Source organism: Pristis pectinata, chromosome 16 (genome assembly GCF_009764475.1).
Source record: "Pristis pectinata isolate sPriPec2 chromosome 16, sPriPec2.1.pri, whole genome shotgun sequence".
Classification (NCBI taxonomy): Eukaryota; Metazoa; Chordata; class Chondrichthyes; order Rhinopristiformes; family Pristidae; genus Pristis; species Pristis pectinata.
In genome coordinates this window covers 28,106,220-28,127,720 of record NC_067420.1, presented here as the reverse complement: position 1 = coordinate 28,127,720, position 21,501 = coordinate 28,106,220, and the positions used below count along the sequence as shown (strand labels likewise).

The 21,501-nt window shown below is 39.5% G+C and overlaps 1 protein-coding gene across 2 annotated transcripts in view; it reads left to right on the top strand.

The window, feature by feature from the left end:
- The first annotated feature begins 340 nt into the window (after positions 1 to 340).
- LOC127578702 (nucleolar protein 4-like) overlaps positions 341 to 21,501 on the top strand; it is a 224,505-nt gene continuing 203,344 nt past the window's right edge. For both annotated transcript variants that reach the window (XM_052031015.1, XM_052031014.1), the window contains exons 1-2: positions 341 to 511; positions 629 to 958. In XM_052031015.1, the coding sequence (XP_051886975.1) occupies positions 674 to 958 (285 nt within the window). In that variant the 5' untranslated portion in view covers positions 341 to 511; positions 629 to 673. The remainder of the gene's footprint in view (positions 512 to 628; positions 959 to 21,501) is intronic.

Sequence of the window (21,501 nt, the reverse complement as noted above, 5' to 3'; positions counted from 1 at the left end):
TTTGTAGTGGGTCTGTCCGTGCATTAAAATCCAAAAAAAAAGCTCCACATGGGCAGTTTTAAATTCAGAAGCTCTGGGTGCCGCAACCAGAGCTAAAACCAGGGCTTTGTTGCGGGCTCCTGAGGTGTGCTGCGCAGGAACCCCCATCTACTCTATTCCCAAACCGCGCAGGCGTACGCCGCCGCATTCCTAAATGGGACATCTGGCCGTGACATCATTGATTGGCTGTCACCCGAGAAACTTTTGTCCCTGTGTCCAATCAGGTCACCGGGTGAGAAGAGGAAGAGGAAGGGGGGTTGGACCAAGAACAGAGACCCCTCTGGAGGCGCATTTCCAACACTACACCATCACCTAGGACGGCTGAACCGGACCTTACCCAACCCCAGCCTCTCAGCAAGTGACTCCAAATTCAGCCCATCCAACCTGCAACAAGCTGCTCCTCCACAACTAGATCCACCGCCTATTACCGCACTGACTGTGCCTGGCCATTAGGTTTATTGATCCGGACTATGTAAGCTTGTGTTGCTTTTTTTTGAGGGGGGGGGGCAGTGTGAAGAGATCCTCCGCTAAAAGGTACCGAAGTGCTCCCAAACTGACCGAGCCTGTTTTCTCTCTCTTTCCTTTAAAGGGGCATTTTTACGGAGATGTAAAGATTTTGCCCCCTCCTTTCTTCATGGCGAACAAAGCGATCGATTGGGAGAGCGGCGGAGATCGCGACATGTACGGTCACTTTCAGGACTGGTGTCTGAGGACCTACGGGGATTCGGGCAAAACAAAGACGGTCACTCGGAAAAAATACGATCGGATCGTGCAGCTCCTTAGCGGAGTCGAGCTCAGCTCGGTTGATAATGCCAAATTCAAATTTTGGGTGAAATCCAAGGGATTCCAGCTGGGGATGGGCGATCAGAAAAAGGGTGCTGCCGGAAAACCAGCGGTGTACGTACCAGTAAAAACAACGGTTAGTCTCCAGAGTGGGAACATTTATTTACTTATCTGATCAATAAGTGTTTTGTCTGTGTTAAAGTCTGGGTAGTTACTGTGCTATGTGGTGTGTTAGGAGGCTTCTGGCTGGCACGTAATGATGTGCATGGCTGCTCGGTCTCGAACACCTGGTCACCCCTTCTGTATATAAAATAAGGTGATGAATGGTCGCTGCAAATGCTGGAGCCCTGTATTTGAACTTCGTTCGGCTCTGATCCCCAAATCATTGTCAGATATTCAAGTCACTTCACAGAAAAGCAGAAGCAGCTCCTCTAAATAAGGATGAAATCCACAGCTCCACGGTCATTCAACTGCAAAATGCTACTGCAAGTTTGCACGAGTTTACAAATTGCGTTCTGGCCGGTATAGAACATTAATGGGAAGGATGAAGTTAACGATTCACTTGTATCCTATTTTGCATGGTGGGAATCTGTCCATGGTATATATAAATATAACAAAATCCCAGAGCACAGTTGCCGTAGGTGGATGTTCCGGAATACCATTCTGCAGTGATGGGCTGTCGTGATGCCCCCTGGCACACATCAACTGTTTCCTGCTCCCTCTACCCATCAGTCTCTGCTTTTCTTCCTCCTAGTTTATTTTTCTAATGGTCTTTTCAAAAACAAAATGAACGTAGGTTTCTATCAGCAACATCAGTCTCTGCCCCCATATTTGTCCCATCGTTGTGTTTATCCAGTGCCATCTTAAACGATGTGGATTTTTTTTTGGCCAGTCGCCACCACAATGTCTGATACTCCTGTCAGGTCTTCCGTTTTCTTATTTGGAAGAATACAGGATCTTTCCGTTTGATATTTTAAAATGAATTCCAGAAAAAATACGAATTAAAAGTCAATCTTATGGATTTAAGAATGCGTTTTAAAAGAAGTGACATCCACTGCTCAGTCTGGCTATTAGTTTCCCTTCCCTTTGGTCGCTTCGCCTTGTTGTCTTCGTCCCTACCCCCTCCCATTTGCTCAATGCTTCTCACTGACTACAGTAGTCACTAATTAGCCTGCATTAGCACTCCCCTGACCAGGTAAATTGCACTTGGATGAGCAGTGCAAAGCACCACGCTCTCTGGCTCATTATAATTAGCTAAATGAACCAGTCCTGGGAGAGTAGAGCAGCGGAAACCACAAGTGGAAAACAGAAAGGCGCCTGGGACTAAATCGGATTAATAGGGGAAATTGGGAACCTATTTTACTGGGATACTACTTGAATGGGATTTTCTCTTGTGTGTATGTAGAGAGAACGTTGGCACATAATGGGTTTATGCGATGTAGATTATTTAGCGCTAACCTTTTTGGTTCTTCCAAGAGCAATAAGGAAAGAGGTCAAATTTAGATAAGTGTGGAGTCAGGCTGTGATACATTGGGTGTACTTCGTCGCCAGGCAACAAGCTCTGCGTCCCAGCTCCTAATTCTGTGCAGAGGGATGAGTGCATATTGACAATGTTCAGCGCTTTATTTCTACTGACGACTTTTAGTTAAATGTTACTTCTTTCCAAATATTAAAGCTTGGTACATGATTTTAAATATTAAGTGAAATTGAGTCATGCGTGAAATATACTAGCGTGTTCGCTCTTTGTCAGATTCCACTTCGGCTGATTGCCGTCAAATTTTTTTATGGGAAATAGATTAATAATCTAAATACTTGAAAACCGGTCACAAATGTTTTCGAGTTGGCAGATGTGTGTCTATTACATCAAATTCTATTTTTGAAGCAAAATTGAGTCGCAGAGTATAGCAATGGAACGGTGTTCTCCCAATTTGACAGATGTTTGGGGGTACTAGAATATTTTTCTAAGGGGTGAGGGAGGAGCAACACAAACCCACAGTGCTCGGGTAACTGAACTTGACTTTAACACGTATCCAGTAGTTTGCAGAACAGTACCGATAGTGGCCGATTAAGTTTTCCCACATTTTGTTGAAAAAGCATAACAGGATTTATTTACTATTATTGAATGTTACGAACTTGTTAAATTGGGTAGTTTTTTTTAAAGAAAAACAACTGTTTTGAAGAATCTCATGATTCCGTTTTATTATTCTGCCCATTGGTTTATAGTGACCACATTCTTTAATTTTGTGGGATTCAGTGAGCTGAATGCATTGTTATGAATCTTATTGTAAATAATTAAGGTCTGGTTAACAGCAATAAACAAGTTAGATTGGTGATCAAGGTGATTCAGAAATAGAACTCTCCAATTCCATTCACGATACTTGAAAATCCATGGCCCGAATCATGTTAAGTCCCAGCCCAACTAGTTGTTTCAGCAATGCTTGTACATTTATTGTTTAAACCATTTATGCATTTGAATTGTTTAATATTTTGTACCGATGTTGGGTTAAGTAAAATTGTAAACTGTTTTTGTATGGAAATGTATCCGTAATCAAGCACCGATTTAGACGTCCCCTCTGATTGATAGTAAACCATACGAAATGTACCTTTCAGTTTAAATTAAAGAAACTAATTTCTATATACTAAATAGATTCAAAGCAATGTAATTGTTTTAATAGAAGAGGCCAGATCAGGTACAATATACAGACCAATACAGAATATTGACAGGATTCTGAGTGCGAACATAAATTGCATTCATACACCTTTAAATACCTGACCGATAATATATTAAATGCATTTATGAAACCATAACTCTGAGCAGTCCTTTACACAGCTTCAGAGCACATGCTGTGGGATTAGAGCTCGCCTACCAGGATCCTACTTCTCATCTAGACACTGGCGTTACCATAGAGACACTCATTACCTGTCTCCCGGCCAGAGTGGACCCAGGCACTCAGCTCCAGCCGCCTTTTCAGTTATTAACTTTAATGGGAGCCCTACCCACCCAGCACGGTCATGGCTTTTTCACAGCGCTGTGTTTTACAGCTGTGCTCAGGACAGAAGGCCCGACGTGAGGCTAATTAAACAAATACGGAGGAGATACAAGCACCTTAATCCCCCGGTGGTGCAACATTGGCTACTCACAACTACTTGGAGGCCGCGAGAGATTTCCTTCACCCCCCCCCCCCCCCAATTTAAAAAAAATCTGGCAGAGTGACAGCACAAGCAGATAAAAACAACAAGCCAACATTGGCATATTTATAACCGGACGCTCCAGTATCGGGGGAGGGCTCGGCTAACTTCAAACTTCCCTTTCCCGCCTTCAAGTGAAGCTAGAACCGCATTTTTTTTGCCTTAATACATGGTTTGAGGTGAAAGGGAACTGTGGAATAGACAGAAGGGGCAGCTTCCATCCAACACAGCCGTTCCTCCCAACCAGCCTGCTGAGAAATTGAATTTGTCAATTTAATATTGTTTCCAGACAGGATCTGGAAAAGCAACACAGAAAACAAAAAGTTTTTTTTTTACCCAGGCAAAATGAGTCGGGAGAGCAGCAAGTCAGGCAACGTTTCGGGTCTAAGACCCTTTCCGCTGCGCTTTCAATGAGTTATTCTGCACAGATGATCAGGCACGTGGTGGGCAGAATTAATGCTGTGTCAACGAAGTAACCAACTCTTTTGGCTGCCAGGATTTAAATAATAAAGAATTTGAAGGAAGAGAAAGGGTCTTTGGCCCATTAAATTCCCTCATCATTGCTCTTAAACATCTTCCAAACTTTTCTCAGTATCTTTCCACCCAGCGCCCTGTAAAGTTCGTTCTTAATAGCTTAACTTCACCAATATACAAATTGAAAGCCGGGGATACCCACTACTTAAACAGGCATTATAACATATACATTCAGAACGTCAGCGAACGCAGGCCTTTCTTCTGTCACTGATATAGCAGGCAGGTTAACTCATTCAGTAAGTCAGAACGTTAATGCCAATAGAATTTTTCATCTTGCACGTATTTAAAAAAAATATCATATTCTAATGCCTTTTGTTTTATTTTGGACTGTTTTAAGTGGACTATTGCAATTTAAAACATTCTTCCAGAATAGCATTGTGAACAAGGAACATCAAATCTAAACAGAATATAGACCGCAAATATCTGAAAGTTATGTCGCTTGGAATTTAAATATGCAATTGCAATTTCTCAGTTCATATAAATTTTGGCTGCAAAAATAATGGTATCGCTCATGAAATAAAATGCTGAAAATGACTGGTAGGTTAGGCAACATCTGTGGAGAGGTAAATATTTAATATTTTTGGTCAATTACCTTCAGTTGAAACTGGAAAAAGTTAGAGATTCCTCACTTTAAACATTAAGTGAGGCTGAGGACAAGGCCAAAGGGACTGGGACATTGAAATGAAATGGAAAGTAAATGGAAGATCAAGGTCCTGCTTGCAGACTGAATAGAAATGCTCAGTAAAGTGGTCTTTCAATCCACATTTAATTTCTCCAAAACAGCAAAGAGTCTAAATTAGCAGGAAATATCAAAAACTGAATGCTAAGTTGAAAGCAGTGCAAGTAAATTACTATTTCCTCAGGAAAGTGTTTGAGGATCAGGATGCTGTGAGGGTGTGAAAAGGTAGTTATTGAATCTCCTGTGCTTGCATAGTAATGTATAAAGGGAAGCTTGGGGGGGGGGGGGGTGCAGGGAAGGCAGGAATGGTATTAGTGTGATGAAAGAATAGACTGGGGCAATGAAGAGGTAATGGCCCTTTGGAAGGTGGGAGAGGGTGCGAATTGTACTGTAGCCCTGCTCTGGAGGTGGCAGAAATTGCTAAGTATGATTAATTGAAAATGGGGCTTTGCAGACAGAAAGTGAGAAAAAGGGAACACTAACATTTTTCGGAAGTGCGCGAGAAAAAGGTTCTGAGCTGGTTGAATCACCAGATTCACCATCAACCATAGGTGAATCTTAGGCTGAGGAAAAAGAAAAGAAAATCAGTAGTACTAGTACAGAAGGTATCAGAACAGATAATCAATGACTGAGAAGTTGGGAGAATGGAATAAAGTCCTTGCAGAGTGCTGAGCAGCAAGAAGTTTGATAAAGATAGCTTAGGATTAATGGTTTAATTTTTTTTTTCCTTGGGCAGTTCCCTGCATCTAGGTTTCCTTGCTTTCACTGAGGTTTTGTGGGTTCTGATGCTGCTTATGAAGCCATTGTGGAAACCATAGATGGAGCAGGTGGTGGCTGATGGGTGAACAGGTGGATAGTTTGTGAGGTGGTCAACTCTTTCCACCATATACATAGAGTCTCTATGTGTTCCCACTGCATGGCTTTGAGGTTTTCAACATCATACCAAATGTTCCTTCCATATTTGGAGGGGTCATGGTCCAGGAGACAATGTGAATGTTATATTTCTCAAGAAGGCTTTGAGCACATTGTTGAGTCTTTTCCTCTCTCTGTCTAGTGATGTTGTACAGCTGTTGATTGGCAGCCTCCTCCCCAGAAAGAGGGGAGAGATCAGAAGTGGAAATGGACTATGTGAAGATAAGGCGTGGAGGTGCAAGGGCTGGAAATCTGAAAGAAAACTGCTGAAATTTTCCTGTGATGGGAAGAAACAACAATCAGCTCCAAAATAGTCATCCAATGAACAAAAAAGTGGGGGATGGATAAGACCTGAGTAGAGACTGGAACAAGAATATGCCATCTTTTGCACAAGTAGGCAGGCTTAGGAAAGATCCATATGGGTGGGTCCCTATTGCAGGGAGCAAAGTCAAAGGAAAGGTTATTCAGTGTGAAAACAAGCTCTACCAAATAGGCAAGATGATTATGAATTGGGCTCCTTTCAAAGAAGTGGATTATGGACTATACTGGTGAAGAGTGGAGGTGTGGAGAGATTGAACTGTGGTAAAATGGAAGCCAATATGGTAAAAATAAACCTTAAGATTTCCAGAAAACAGGCATTATTGGCTTTCTTTTTATCACAGTTCAATCTCTCCACACCCCCACTCCTCACCACTATAGTCCATAGGTCCTTCACCTCTAATTCCCTAAGAGGCAATCTTATAGTTTGGACTTTGATCTGGCTTAATACCTTGTTCAGTCCAATGTCCAGATGACCTGTTCAATTTGGTGGAGGTTTTAAAAACAATTAAAAAAAACATTATTGGCAGCATGGTGGTAAAGCAGTTAGCTCCAGCGGCCTGAGCTCAATCCTGATCTCAAATGTTGTCTATATGGTATTTGCACGTTCTCCCTATGACCATGTGGGTTACATCTGTTTCCTCCCACATCCTAAAGACATTGTGATGAGGAGGTTAGCTGGCTACTATAAATTGCCCCTAGTGGTGGTGGTGGTTGGGTGTGGGTTTAAAAGAATTGGGGGTGGGGGAGTTGGCAGGCATGTGGGAATGAGCAGGTTACAGGGAACTGTCTGGGGATGGGATTACTTTTGATAGGCTGAATAGCTTCCTATGTTATGAGAGTATGGATATGAAATTAGTAGAGTTGAAGTGTCCTTGGTGGTATAATGCTGGTCATCCACACATCATTCACTACAGATAAAGGCTCGTACTATAGCTTTGCAGCAGAATATCAATCATTGCCAGAGCAGCTTTCAAGGTTTTATAAAGTCTCAATATTTTGCTGTACCAGTTTGCAGAATGGGCACTTAAATGGAAAATGAATTTAAGTGTAGATAATGTGAGATAGCGCATTATGGTAGAAGAATAAGGAATGTATTGCTTTGATTATACAGGTGTAAATGGGATGGGGGAGTGCAGGGATTTTGGTACAAATAGAAAAATCACTAAGTAAGCATTCAAAAAAAAATGAACAAAGTAATAGGTTCCTTTCTAGAAGGGTAGAATTAAAAAAGCTGCAAAGGTCTGTTAAATATATATCTAGAATGTTAATTAGACTACACTTTGAATATTGTGAATACTTCTGGTCTCCATGTTTTGAAAATGATATAAAGGCACTGGAGAAGGTGCAAAAAGGAAACCATTAGTTAAAAGGTTTATTATCAATTATTGGTTTATGATTATTATTGTCATGTGTACCAATATAAAGTGAAAAACTTTGTTTGGATGCCATCCAGGCAGATCATGGCATGCATAAGTATATTGAGGTAGTTAAAAGAAAACAGAATGTAGAATATAGTGTTGCAGCTACAGAGAAAGCGCAGTGCAAGTAAACAAATAAAGTGCAAGGGCCACAGTGAGGTAGATTGGGAGATCAAGAATTCATCTTTAGTGTATGAGTATTTGGTTTGTTCAAGAGTCTGATAACAGCAGGATAGAAGTTGTCTTTCAGTCTGGTGGTATGTGCTTTCAAGCTTTTGTATCTTCTGCCCACCGGGACAGGAGAGAAGAGAGAATGACTGGGGTGGGAGGGGGCCTTGATTATGTTGGCTGCTCTCTCAGGGCAGTTGGAAATGTAGATAGAGTCAATGGAGGGGAGGCTGGTTTGTGTGATGGACTGGGCTGGATTCACAACTTTCTGCAATTTCTTGTGCTCTTGAGCAGAGCAGTTGCCATACCAAGCTGATGCATCTGGATAGGATGCTTTCTAGGTTGCATCTGTAAAGTTTCATGAGGGTCATTAGGGACATGCTGAATTTCCTTACCCTCTGAGGAAGTAGACACATAGCTGTGCTTTCTTGGTCATAGCATCAACGTGGCTGGACCAGGACAAATTGTTTGTGATATCTACGCCTAGGAACCTGAAGCTCTCAACCACCTCCACCTCAGCACTATTGATACAGACAGGGTCATGCACTCCCCCCTGCTGAGTTTGTTTGGAATTATGGTGTTGAAGGCTGAACTATAGTCAATAAATAGGAGTCTGACATAGGTGTCTTTGTTATATAGATGTTCCAGAGATGAATGTAGAGCCAAGGGATGGCGTCCACCATGGACCTGTTTTGATGGTAGACAAATTGCAGTGGGTCGCGGTTGTCTAGGAGGCTGGAGTTGATGTGTGCCACGATCAGCCTCTTGAAGCACTTCATGATGATGGACGTCAGAGGCACTGGGTGGTAGTCATTAAGGCATGTTGCCTTTCTTTGGCACCGGGATGATAGTGGTCTTAAAGCAGATGGGAACCTCAGATTGGAGTAAGAAGAGGTTAAAGGTGTCTATGAATACTCCTACTAGCTGGTCTGTGCAGGTTCTGAGGACACGGCCAGGGTATCTACCTGGTCTAGTTGTTTTCCGTGGGTTCACTCTCAGGAAGGCCGATATGACGTCTGTGACGGTAACCATAGGTACAGGTGCATCAAAGGCTGTCGGAGTTGGTGATGTTATTCCATTGACCTTCTGTTCAAACTGAGCATAGAATGCATTAAGCTCATCAGGAAGGGATGCGTTGTTGCTAGCAACACTCCTCAATTCCGCACTGTAGCCCATTATCGCACACAAGCCTTGCCACAATCGACGGCTGTTTGTGTGGTTATACTTATGAGGAAAGATGGAAGAAGATGGGACTCTCATATTTTTCCTTAAAAGAAAGGGGTGGCTTGATGGATCTCTAATACTATTAAAGGGTGTGATAGGATTGAAGTAGAAAAGATGTTTCCACTTTCAGGGAAGACCAGCTCTAGAACTATTACCAATAAATCTAACAGGTTGTTCAGCAGAATTTTTCTTTAAACCAAGTGGTTAGAATATGAAACTCTTTAACATAGTGATTAACTGAGTTGAGTGGTGTAGATATATTTAAGCAGAAGCTAGACACATAGTAAGGAAGAAAGGCATAGAAGGATATGTTGATGAGGTTAAATAAGATGAGCAGAAGTTCATGTACACTGCCACAGACCTGTTGGGCTGAGAGAGTTGTTTCTATGTTGTGGATAGTATGTCTAATCAAATTTCTATTTTCATCATGACTGTTCTGTAAAGCTCTTTATTACTAAAGGAATTTCAGTGATATTTGGACTATGGTTCGTAAAACTTTATGCATGTCTAAGTGCACACTTTTAGAACTTTGCTTTACACAGGTGGGATGATATGAATAGGGCATTATACCATGGTACTGTCTTCTCTAGTTGTTCTCAAAAATGCATAAACAGCCTTAAGTTTCACCTCATTCAATTGATGTTTTTTATTATATTTTAGGTGTTTTTAATTATCCAAACCAAATGTCATTCGTAGCTTTCATTCAGCACTTACCAACTTGACTTGTGTTTGCAGCCAAAATCAATGCTAATGATATTTTCCGGCTATTAAATTTTCTCATTTAAAACTGCAGGCTGGTACAACATGGGCTCATTCAGTCATTATTTAGAGAGTAATTACTTAGGCAGAAGTGGATCCTCAGAGAAGGTGAGAAGCATCAGCATTTCCCTAGAGAGGAAAGGAGAGTCACCGATAGAGACTATCTATTCTGGTCTAGTGAAAGCCATGAGCAGTGATTCAAAAGGTTCCAAAGCAGAAAGGGAGATATCTACTAACAGTTCTCTTGTATGTCTATTGATGGGGAGTGGTGTGAAAGAGAAGTGGAATAGCAAGAAAAGCAGGGCATGAAGTATGAACAGGACTCTCATCTTTATTTCATTTTCATTCATGGGATGACTATCATTTACTGCCCATTTCTAAGTGTCCTTGAAAAGGCTGTGATGACATGCTGCAGTGGTTTTTCGTATCAGTTTTTTTTGATATACAAATGAGTGGCTTAGTAGATCTTTTTAGAAGATTGTTGAGAGTCAATCTCTTGCTGTGGATCAGAAGGCACACATAAGATTTCTTCTCCTAAAGGATGCGAGTGAACCAGATAAGCTTTACAACAGTTTGGGCAGTTTCATAGTTACTATTATTGATACTAGACTTTTAGCTCATATTTATTGAATTTAAAATTGCCACCTGTATAAAGGGATTTGTCCTCGGATCTCTGGACCTTTAGTCCAAACATCTGGATTATTTGTTCAGTAATATAACCATTATGCTGCAAACTAGTATCTGTACTTTGATACAATCTCTGTTTTATTCTCTTTATACTCTCTCAGAGAATAAAAGTATTATCAATTTTGAATGGCAATTTCAAATATTACCATTGTCATATTTTCAATGATAACCTTATTATTATTACAATTGTAGAGGTTTTAATCTTGAAGAGCAGCCACAATTGTCAGACTGTGAAAATGGCACAACTAAATAAAATATATTCTCTGGTAAAGAAGTGCTAAAATTGTCAATTATCTTTTGGCTCATTGTCAAATATTTAAATATGGATTTGGGTTAATAGATTATCTGACAGTTCCAAACTCTTATGTTGAATCAAATAGCTGACATGTGGCAATGTATACAAAATATCACAGTTGAAGATCCATGAATTCATGCACAGTTAAAGCTTGCCAAACTCTTAGCGCAGTGTAGATAAGGCCATTGCTGCTAGCTGTGGAATGAATGAAGGACCAGAAAAGAAGATGAGGCAGATTTTTGCCTCTAAAATAACAGCAAACTTAATGGTCAGACTGATGTTATTATGTAAATTATCTGGTAATCTACAACAAGAAGGAGATGGACAAGCTGGACAAGTTGCTTTACTTGATGGTTAGCCTTGCAAAAATGGGAGCTTGTCCTTACTCGCTCTGGAGTTTCAAGAAATTGCTACATTTGCACATTAATTGCCAATTAAACCTGCCGCAGGCAGTTAGAACCAATACTTAACAGCACAAATCAAATATTCCTCAATCTCTCTGGCCCTGGAAAGGAACAATTTTGTCACATTCCTATAGGTTGGTAAATTGTTCACATTTTTTTCTCTTTTTTTCCTCTTCACTTTCCATCTTTCTTCACTCCTTTTGAAAAAGTTACATCAGAACAAAAAAAAACTAAAAGGTATAACAGAAGAACTTCATTGTCTCTCTATTAAAGCCATTCTGTTGTCATATATGATGGACAACAAACCTAACAGTATTTAAGAAGCACTTATAGCTTAATTCCATTGTTACAGTTGCATAAATGTCTTCTAATTACTGCTGAAAAGCTCTAAATATAAACCAAGGAATGGTCACTAAAGATGACAAATTCAAGTCAAGGTGTAGCATTACAGCAATTAAAAAATCCTATATGTAGTCAGTATTAAAATAATTTCAGCAACAATTAGTTGTACCTTTCCATTGTAGTCAATTGATTGTCCAGAATGGATGTATTCAATTGAAAAAAATTTAAAAATCCATGCAGTATAATATTTTTGTGTTCGCAGTAACAGCTTCCCTCATACCTATTCATACCAATCTTGAATACTACAGGTGTTGTTTAGAAGCATTTCCCATCAAATTTATTTTGATGTAGCAACTGAAAATTTTCTTTAATATTTTTGTAATTTTTTTGTCAGTTCAAGCATTAGCTTTGATTAAATGTGCTGTACAGGCAAAAAAATTAGGCTCTTCAAAAGTAAGAACAATGATTTTTTTTCAACAACAAGCTTTCCTTGCATTAGGAGTAGCCACATCAGATTCCCTTTACTGTATTAGCAGTCCCTTCCTTGTTGATTTACTGTCATGGGAACAGTTTTTCTCTATATTGATAGCAAAAGCTTATGTCCATGTCACTTTCCCCAGGGCATTTAAAAGGAACAGTTTTCCACCAAATTTATTTATTCTACCTTATCTCCAGCCAAATGTGATATATCAGGATTGATTCATTACATTTTTATTTGAGAACTTATGGTGTCTTCTAACTACTGCAGATTGTTTAATTGTTTTATGTTGAAAATGTGCCTATCTATCCAAGTAATAGAAATTTCCCAGTATGGATACATTAGTTATAGCCACAGACGTGCATAATTCACAGCTTTTTGTGCCGTTTAATATTTGCTGATTTCCATATATTCAGAAATAAATAAATACATTTCCTGTATTGTCTATTATCTGTTATAATACTTGTACATAATGTCATTAAGTTAAAAAAGGAAGTTTGATTCATGGTGTGATATTCTACATGGGTCAGCGTGAGGACCTTTGATATTTGCTATTTTAATTGATGGCCTGGATGCATGTGGTGATGGAATGATCTGAAGACTTGCAGACATGAAGAAGTTAGGATCATTGAGGATGCTTAAGTAGAAGAAGCATCACCCAGTAAAGACCAGCATTTATTGGCCATCTATTATTGTCCTTCAAAAGGTTGTGATGACCCTCCTTTAGTTGCTCAATTAGTGTGGTCAAGGTACAGCCACAATGCTGCTAGGTAGGGATTTTGACTCAACAATAACGCAGGGCCAGTAATAGATTTCCAGATCTCTTACCAATACTGAGATGGATAAATGTATCCATGACAGGTTTTGCCCAGCAAGAAGTCAGTTCAAGTAGGTTTATTCACCATCTGATTTCGTTCTAGCCTTGTGTTTGTAATGTTACTGCACTACTCTTGATGATGAATGTTGAAGACCACACCCAGAGTAGATTCATCAGAACATATAAGCAGAAGTGGAGCAAGCTCAAATTGTTGAGCTTCCTCCACTGTTCATTAAGATCATGGATGAAATTCTACCTCAGCACAACTTTCTAGCATTATCCCCATATCCTCTTATTCTCTTAATATCCAGAACTCTCTAGAGCTGTGTTTTGAATGAACACTGTGACTGAGCTTCTATAGCCCACCAGGGTAGAGAATTTCAGATACTAAAGAAGCTTATCCTTGTCTCATTCGTAAACAACTTGCCCCTTATTCTGAACTTGTGTCCATGGTCTGAGGAAACACCTTCCCTGTCAAGCAATTTTAAGAATTTTATATGTTTTGGTGAGATCTCCCCTCATTCTTTTGAATTCTATAACTGTATGACTCAATACATTCTTTAGAACAGTATAACACAGAACAGAATCATATGGCTCACCCACGTCCTTGTCAACCATGTATACTTATCCATACTAGTCCCATTTACCCACATTTGGTCTGTAGCCTTCTTAGCCGTGCCTTAACTGTTGTTTGAGTACCCGTCTCCCCTACCTTTTCAGGCAGCACGTTCCAGATTCTAACCACCATCTGCATGGAAATATTCCCCCCACGACCCTTTAAACCTCCTACTTCTCACCTTATACATAAAACCTCTTGCTTTAGATATCCCTACCATGGGGAAAAATATTCTTACTATCTACTCTTTCTATCCCCCTCATAATTTTGTAGACCTCATCAGGTCGCCTCTCAGCATCCTCCCCTTCAAGTAAAACAATGCCAGCCTATCCAATCTTTCCTTGTAACTAAAATAGTCCAAACTGGGCAACGTCCTGGTGAAGACACAAGATACTGCAGATGCTGGAATCTGGAGCAACAAACAATCTTCTGGAGGAACTCAGTGGGTTGAGCAGCATCTGTTCCACCTGCTGAACATTCTGGTGAATCTCCCTGCATCTCTCCAGAGTAATCACATTCTTCCTATAGTGTGGCAACCAGAACTGCACACGGTACTCCAGATGTGGCCTAACCAATGTTTATAAAGTTGTAACATGAATCCTTGCTCTTATATTCTGTGTCACAGCTGATGAAAGCAAGTATTTCAAATGCCTTCTTCACCACCCTATCGACCTTTCTGGAATCTATGGACTGTACCCCAAGGACCCTCTTTTCATCAACATCCCTAGGGCCCTGTCATTTACCATGCATGTCCCACCCTTATTTGACCTTTCAAAGTGCATCGCTACTCCCTTGTCAGAATTAAAATCCATCTGCCATTGATCTGCCCAACTTTCCAGCTGATCAATATCATGCCATAGCCTAGGACAATCCTCCTCACTATTTACAACACCATACATTTTTGTGCCATCTGCAGTCTTATTTATCATACCTCCTATATTCACATCCAAGTTATTTAAATATATCACAAACATCAAGGGTCCCTGCACCAAACCTTGTGGGACACAACAAGTTACGGACTTCCAATCATAAAAACAATCCTCCTCCACCACTTTCTGCCTCATCTTACCAAGCCAATTTTGGAACCAATTTGCCAGCTTGCCTTGGATCCCATGGGCTCTAAGCTTTTGGACCAGCCAATCACGCAGGACCTTGTCAACAGCCTCATGAAAGTCCATGCAGACAACATCATCTGCACTGGCTTCATTAATATTCTATATTGATGATGATACAACTTCCTCATATGGCAAATATGTCATCCCTGAAACTAGTCTAGTATATCATTTGGTATTGGTATTGATTTATTATTGTCACTTGTACCGAGGTACAGTGAAAAACTTGTCTTGCATACCGATCGTACAGGTCAATTCATTACACAGTGCAGTTACATTGAGTTAGTACAGAGTGCATTGGTGTAGTAGAGGTAAAAACAATAACAGTACAGAGTAAAGTGACACAGCTACAGAGAAGGTGCAAGGTCAAAACAAGGTCACAACAAGGTAAGGAGATCAAAACTGTACACAATACTCCAGGTACTGTCCCACCAAGGCCTTGTATAATTGCAATAGACTTCCTGTAATCAAATTCTCATGTAATAAAGACTAAACATACTGCTTGCTCTCTTAATCACTTGCTTCACCTGGTGTTGGCCTTCAGGAACTTGTGTACAAGCACACCTAAGTCCCTTTGAACATCAACACCACCCAATCTCTCATTATTTAATAACTAATGTGCTTTTATGTCCACCAAAGCAGATAACCTAATATTTTTCCACATTATATTCCATCTTCCATGTTCTCACCTGCTCATTCTGTTTGTCCATATCTCCTCAAATTTCTTTACATCTTCCTCCATTCATAGAACCCACTGAATTTGATATCTGACTTTGCTGACAATATATGAAATTTGATCCCCATAGACAAATTATTGATATAGATTGTGAAAAGATCTCATCCCTGCTATACCCAAATAGTCACAGCCTCCCAACCAGAAAATGATCAGTTTACTCCCGCTCCTTGCTTTCTGTCTGTTAATCAATATTCAATCCATGTCAGTATATTGGCCTAACTTCCACATGCTGTAATCTTGATGACCAACCTGTGCGGGACTTTATTGAATGCTTTCTGAACATCCAAATACATCACATCCTTTGGTTCCTCCTTCTCTATTCGACTAGTCATATCCTCAATGAACTCCAGCAGTTTAGTCAAACACAATTTTCCTTTCACAAATCCATGTTGACTCTTCTCAATCTTATTATTCGTTTCAAGGTGCTCTGTTATATCCTTCATTATAGATTCAATATTTTCCCTGCTACTTACAATATGCTAACTGGCTGGTAGTTCCTTGTTTTCTCTCTTCTTCCATATGTAGTGGGATCACATTTTGTACCCTGCAATCCATGGAATAGTTCCAGAATTTATAGAACTTTAGAAGATGATAAACATTTTATCTCTAAAGCCAGCTCTTTACAAACTCTATGATATAAATCATTGGATCCTTGGGATTTATCAGCTTTAAAGTTCTCCAATGTCTCTAGTGCTATTTTTGATTGGTACTTAGTTCAATCAGTTCCTATTTCTCACTAGATCCTTGTTTCTCTAACATATCAGATGAGTTTTGTGCATCTGCTTGACAGATCTGAAGACAGATGCAAAGCAATTGTTAAATTCCTCTGCCACTTCCTTATTCCTGGCAATAAATTTTGCATATTAATTCCTTGTTATAAATTCAACACCTTTACTATCCTCTGCAACACTTTCCAAGTGGTATTCAATATTGAGGAATATTGAAGTAAGGTATGGGTGACAATCATCAAGGATCTCCCTTCCCTATGTTTGATCAGATACTATCAAACTGTGTTCATCTAACCCTCTGAGTCTGCTTAATTCCATCTGGTTCCCAGATGGCCTAACAGTTTCAGTCATCTGCCCCAATATACCAACGGGACTGATAGGCTTCGGTATCATGATGTAAAGCCTGGCCTTGCATAAAACCCTTCTACATCCAAAGATTGATAGAAGTTTGGAACTCTGCTTCAAATCACTATGCCAAGTGCTAATTTTAACCTTGATAGATCTTTCATTACCAATAGTAAGGGAAATGTAACAAAAAGTTATATGGAATTTGATTAGAAATCAGCCGAAATAGGATTGAATGGTGGAACAGGCAAAGGAGGCTAGGTGGCTTATACTCCTTCAGTCTTTGGGGTTATGTGTCAAATTTTGTTGGATAACAAAGTTGTAAAACACTTTGGGACAATTACCTACATTAAGGATGCTGTATAAATGCAAGTTTTTTTTATTGATTGCAAAATATTAGGTACAAGCAATTGAAAAAGATTGTCAAAGGTTCTGAAAGTGTTTAATTAAGGAATTTAATCATGTGGCTGTGTTACCATCATATGGTATGTTACAAAGTTACCTTTTCCCACATTTATTATCTCCACAAATACATTATGCCCTCTTTACGTGAATTACAAGGCAGTGCACAAAAAATGGCAACGTACGGTGGAAATACTTACATTGCCTAAGTTATAGTGTGAGATCTTAATCTTGTTTCTTAGCCAGTTAGAGCCAATTCAACTTCACGAACAGTTCTGACAGGTGATTCTTTAAATTACAACAAGCAGGAGGCTGTATACTTCAAAGCAGCTTTGCTAGTTGCAGCATTGTATTGAACACCACAGTAATCAATTTGTAACAGGCTTCATAGCTAGAGGCAAAGTGGCTCACTGTAACTCCCATTCTTTGGTTGTAAGCTCCCAAGCTGAATTATCTGAGTTATATAGGAATGGTTTAAGAATAAAAGATGAGACCCTACCAAAGTGAGGGCTCCTGATGTCTTGGTTGAAGTAAACACTTCCATGCTGTATATTCTTTGAAATGCTCATTGATGGATTAAGTCATGTTGTTGTCTTTTATACAATAAATCTCTCCATGAACATAATATGTGTGTCTTGATATGGTATTGAAGTTGTAGAATGTAGGGAAGGTATTGCAAGTTACCAAAGGAATAATTTTGCACCTGCCTACAAATATGAGGCTTGTACTTCTTAAAGGGATTAAATGCATGACTGGATTGACAAATGCTTGGTTAGTTTATGATTAACTGTTGTCTGGAAGATTTTGCCAGTTTCTAAAGCCATACAGAGTTATGAATTTCAGTTTGTTGGCACAGATTGAAAGCTACAAAACACCTGTACCCTCTGAAACCACAACTTGCCTTGCAGTTTTATCTCTACAGACAGAACCTTAGTTTAATATCTGATCAAAAAAAAACAGCAGGGCAGTTAACCCTCACTACATTCCCAGACCAATCTGATTTCAATGCTGTTTGTAAATGAGCTGCTGTCATTCTAGGATTTCCAGAATTTTCACAGCAGGCCACTTACATAGTAGGTCCTTCTACAGTGGAAGGAGCAGGAAAATGTGGGCTGCTGTCTACCAGTTTGGGAGTTAGAGGCACTGTCTAAAATTTAAAATTGCCAACATGAATGCCTTTGTCCTGCAATTGGACCGGGCAGCAAATGTAGAAGTAGATGAACAAAGGGCAAGGAAGCCAAAGATACCTAGAAATTAGCTACTGTATGCAAATGAAATTGATAAATATTCTGTAATATTTTTACAAAGTAATTTTTAGTTATTTAAAATCTGGTGCTGAAAAATGTTTATGCTTTATGATGAATTATTTTCAGCTGCACTTCTAAAACTTCAGGTTACCACTCTTAAGGAATATCAAGGATTTTTTAAAAAATAAATGCTTTAAAATTATATTCTAGACTACTGTTCAGGGAAGACTTTATATTCACTGATAATACAGTTGGCAACATGAGCATATAAAACTGTGCAATTTGCACCCAGACTGCTGAATACACTCAAAGTGGGATCTCTACTTCAATCGCTTTTTTCCATTAAATAGTTATTCACTGTAAAGTGCTAGAGATATACTTGGTCCATGAAAAGTGCTATAATATCCATTTTGCACTTGTTTGTACGTTTACAGTTTGAAAGAAACATTAATGTGGCTGTGTAAAAGGCAAATCCTGGATAAAAATTCCGTTATCGCCGTTGTCAACAGAATTTGCTTACGTTCTTTGGAACTGGGAAGAAGATGGAGAAGATGATTTAAAAGGAGTTGAAGGTGGATGATGCATGTCAAATGACTGAACTCCAATAAGTATCAGCTGAACAGGGAAGTGAAAAAGAAAATAAGGCTAGTAAAGGGAAGTGAATGCCAGCAAAGATAAATATGAGCCCAAATGTCTTCTACAGGTATGTAGTAACCGGAGGGGTGGGGATGATCAGGGATTGAGAGGGATCTAAGCACAGAGTCAGAAGGTAAAATCAGGATTTTGTTTCTGTATTTACCAAGCAAGAGCAACTTAGAAGAAGGGGAGGTCATAGAGATAATGGAGGGTGAAAATTAATGAGATAGTGGCTATGTTCAGCTTAAGTCACCTGCTCTGGAGAAGATGCATTTTAGGTAGCTGCTGAGTATGGAGGAACATGCCATAATTTACTAATCCTCCCGAGATATGGGGGACTTGCCAGAGGAACAGAAAATGTCAAATGTAACACAATCGCTTAAAAAAGGGTATAGGGGCATGCCAGGAAATGACAGAAAACTGCAGGAGTCAGTTTAACCTGAGCTGTGGAAAAGTTTTTAGAAAAAATAATCAGGAAAAACTTTACTTAGAAAAGTTTAAGTTGATAAAAGAGAGGTAACACAAATTTCTTAAAAGCAAGTCATATTTGTCTAATCTAATGGAATTTGTTGAAGGAAATGCAGTAGATTTCACTTTTGTGGATTTACAGAAGCCATTTGATAAAGTTCCACACAAAAGACTGGTTAACAAAATTGAAGCCCAAGGAATTAAAGGATTGCTAAGAGCACATATAGGAAATTTGGCTTAAAAACAGACAGCATATAATGGAAGCAAACATTGGGATCACTCCTTTTTTGATGTATATTAATGACTTAGACATGGGTTTGTAGGGTAACATTTCCAAATTTGTATTTACCACAAACCAAGGGAAACTGTGAGAAGAATAATCATAGACTGCAAGAAGATATTGATAGACTGGATAAGAAGTGGCAGATAGAATCTAGTACAGAGAAGTGTGAAGTGATACATTTTGGCAGAACAAATATAGAGGGACAATATGGACTAAATGGCACAATACCAAAGTGTGAAGTATTAGAGGATTTGGGTTTAAATGTGTAGTAATCCTCGAAACTGGCAGGGTGTTTTCAGGGAGTGATTAATAAAATATGTAAGTTGCCAGGATTCATAAATTTGAGAGGATGGAGAAAAGATTTCCTAAAATAGCTCTGGGGATGAAGGATTTCGGCTTTCAGACTGGTGATGCTGGGAGTGTCCTCCTTTGAGCAAAGAATGTTGAGAGGAGATCAGAGAGAGATGCACAAGATCATGACTGGCTTTAGATAGGGTAGATAAAGGGCAGTGCCTCCTCAATAGTGAATGTCTCAAGGATCTAGGAACACAGATTTAAAATTTGGACAAAAGATATAAAGGGATGTGAGGAAAATCTCAGAGGTATTCACTACCTATAGAGGTAGTGAAAACAGAATCAGTATAGAGGAATGGGATCTAAAAGTTCATAGGTGACACCACCATAGTGGGCTGGATCTCAAACTACAAGATGGAGTAAAGGAAGGAGATAGAGAGCCTAGTGGCATGGTTTGTCAACAACCTTTCCTCAATGTCAGCAAACAAAAGAGCTGGTCATTGACTTCAGGAAGTGGGATGGAGTACACGCCCCTGTATGTTTCAGTGGTGCTGAAATTGAGATGGTTGAGAGCTTCAAACGCTTAGGTATAAATATCACCAATAGCTTATCCTGATCCAAACAATAAAGTACACCATTGCTTCTACTTCCTCAGAAGGGTAAGGAAATTTGGTATGTTCCCATTGACCCTCACCAATTTTTATACATGCACCACTTCATATCTGGATGCATCACAGCTTGGTATGGTAACTGCTCTGCCCAAGACAGCAAGAAACTGCAGAGAATTGTGGACACGGCTCAGTCCATCACGAAAACCAGCCCCCCTCTGTTGACTCTGTCTACACTTCCTGCTGCCGTGGGAAAGCAGCCAACATAATCAAAAACCTTCCCACCCCAGTCATTTGAAAACGCACACCACCAGGCTCAAGGACAACTTCTATCCCATTGTTATAAGACTCTTGAACAGACCTCTGGTATGATAAAGATGGACTCTTTATCTCTCTATCTACCTCGTTGTGGCCCTTGCACCTTATTTGTCTACCTGAACTGCACTTTCTCTCTAACTGTAACACTATATTCTGCATTCTGTTGTTGTTTTCCTTTTGTACTACCTTGATGTACTTATGTTTTGAAATGATATGTATGGATGGCATGTAAAACAAAGTTTTTCACTGTATCTCAGTACATGTAACAATAATAAACTAATTAACAATTACCAAGTACCAATTCAGGGCATTGCCCTTCTAGGAGCCAGCATAGATTCAATGGGCTGAATGGCTGTTTTCTGTGTTGCAGCAATTCTCTGAATTTGTTTTATTTTTCGACTTTGTTTTTCAGTATAGATTGTGGTACATTTGTGCTATAGTTGTCATTTCAGTGCAAAACCCCAAGATTGGAACTGAGTGCAGATTCCAGGATTTATACTTTACATTGCCCCAAATAAGTTCACAGACAAGTCAAGGTTAAATAGGCAAACCAACTTCAGTGCCAACCAATAAACCAACAAGGAAAAATCACAAGTATTGGTCATATGATGTGAATGTTTTGGTTTGGAAGCTACTTATGTGAAATAAATTCTACTTTT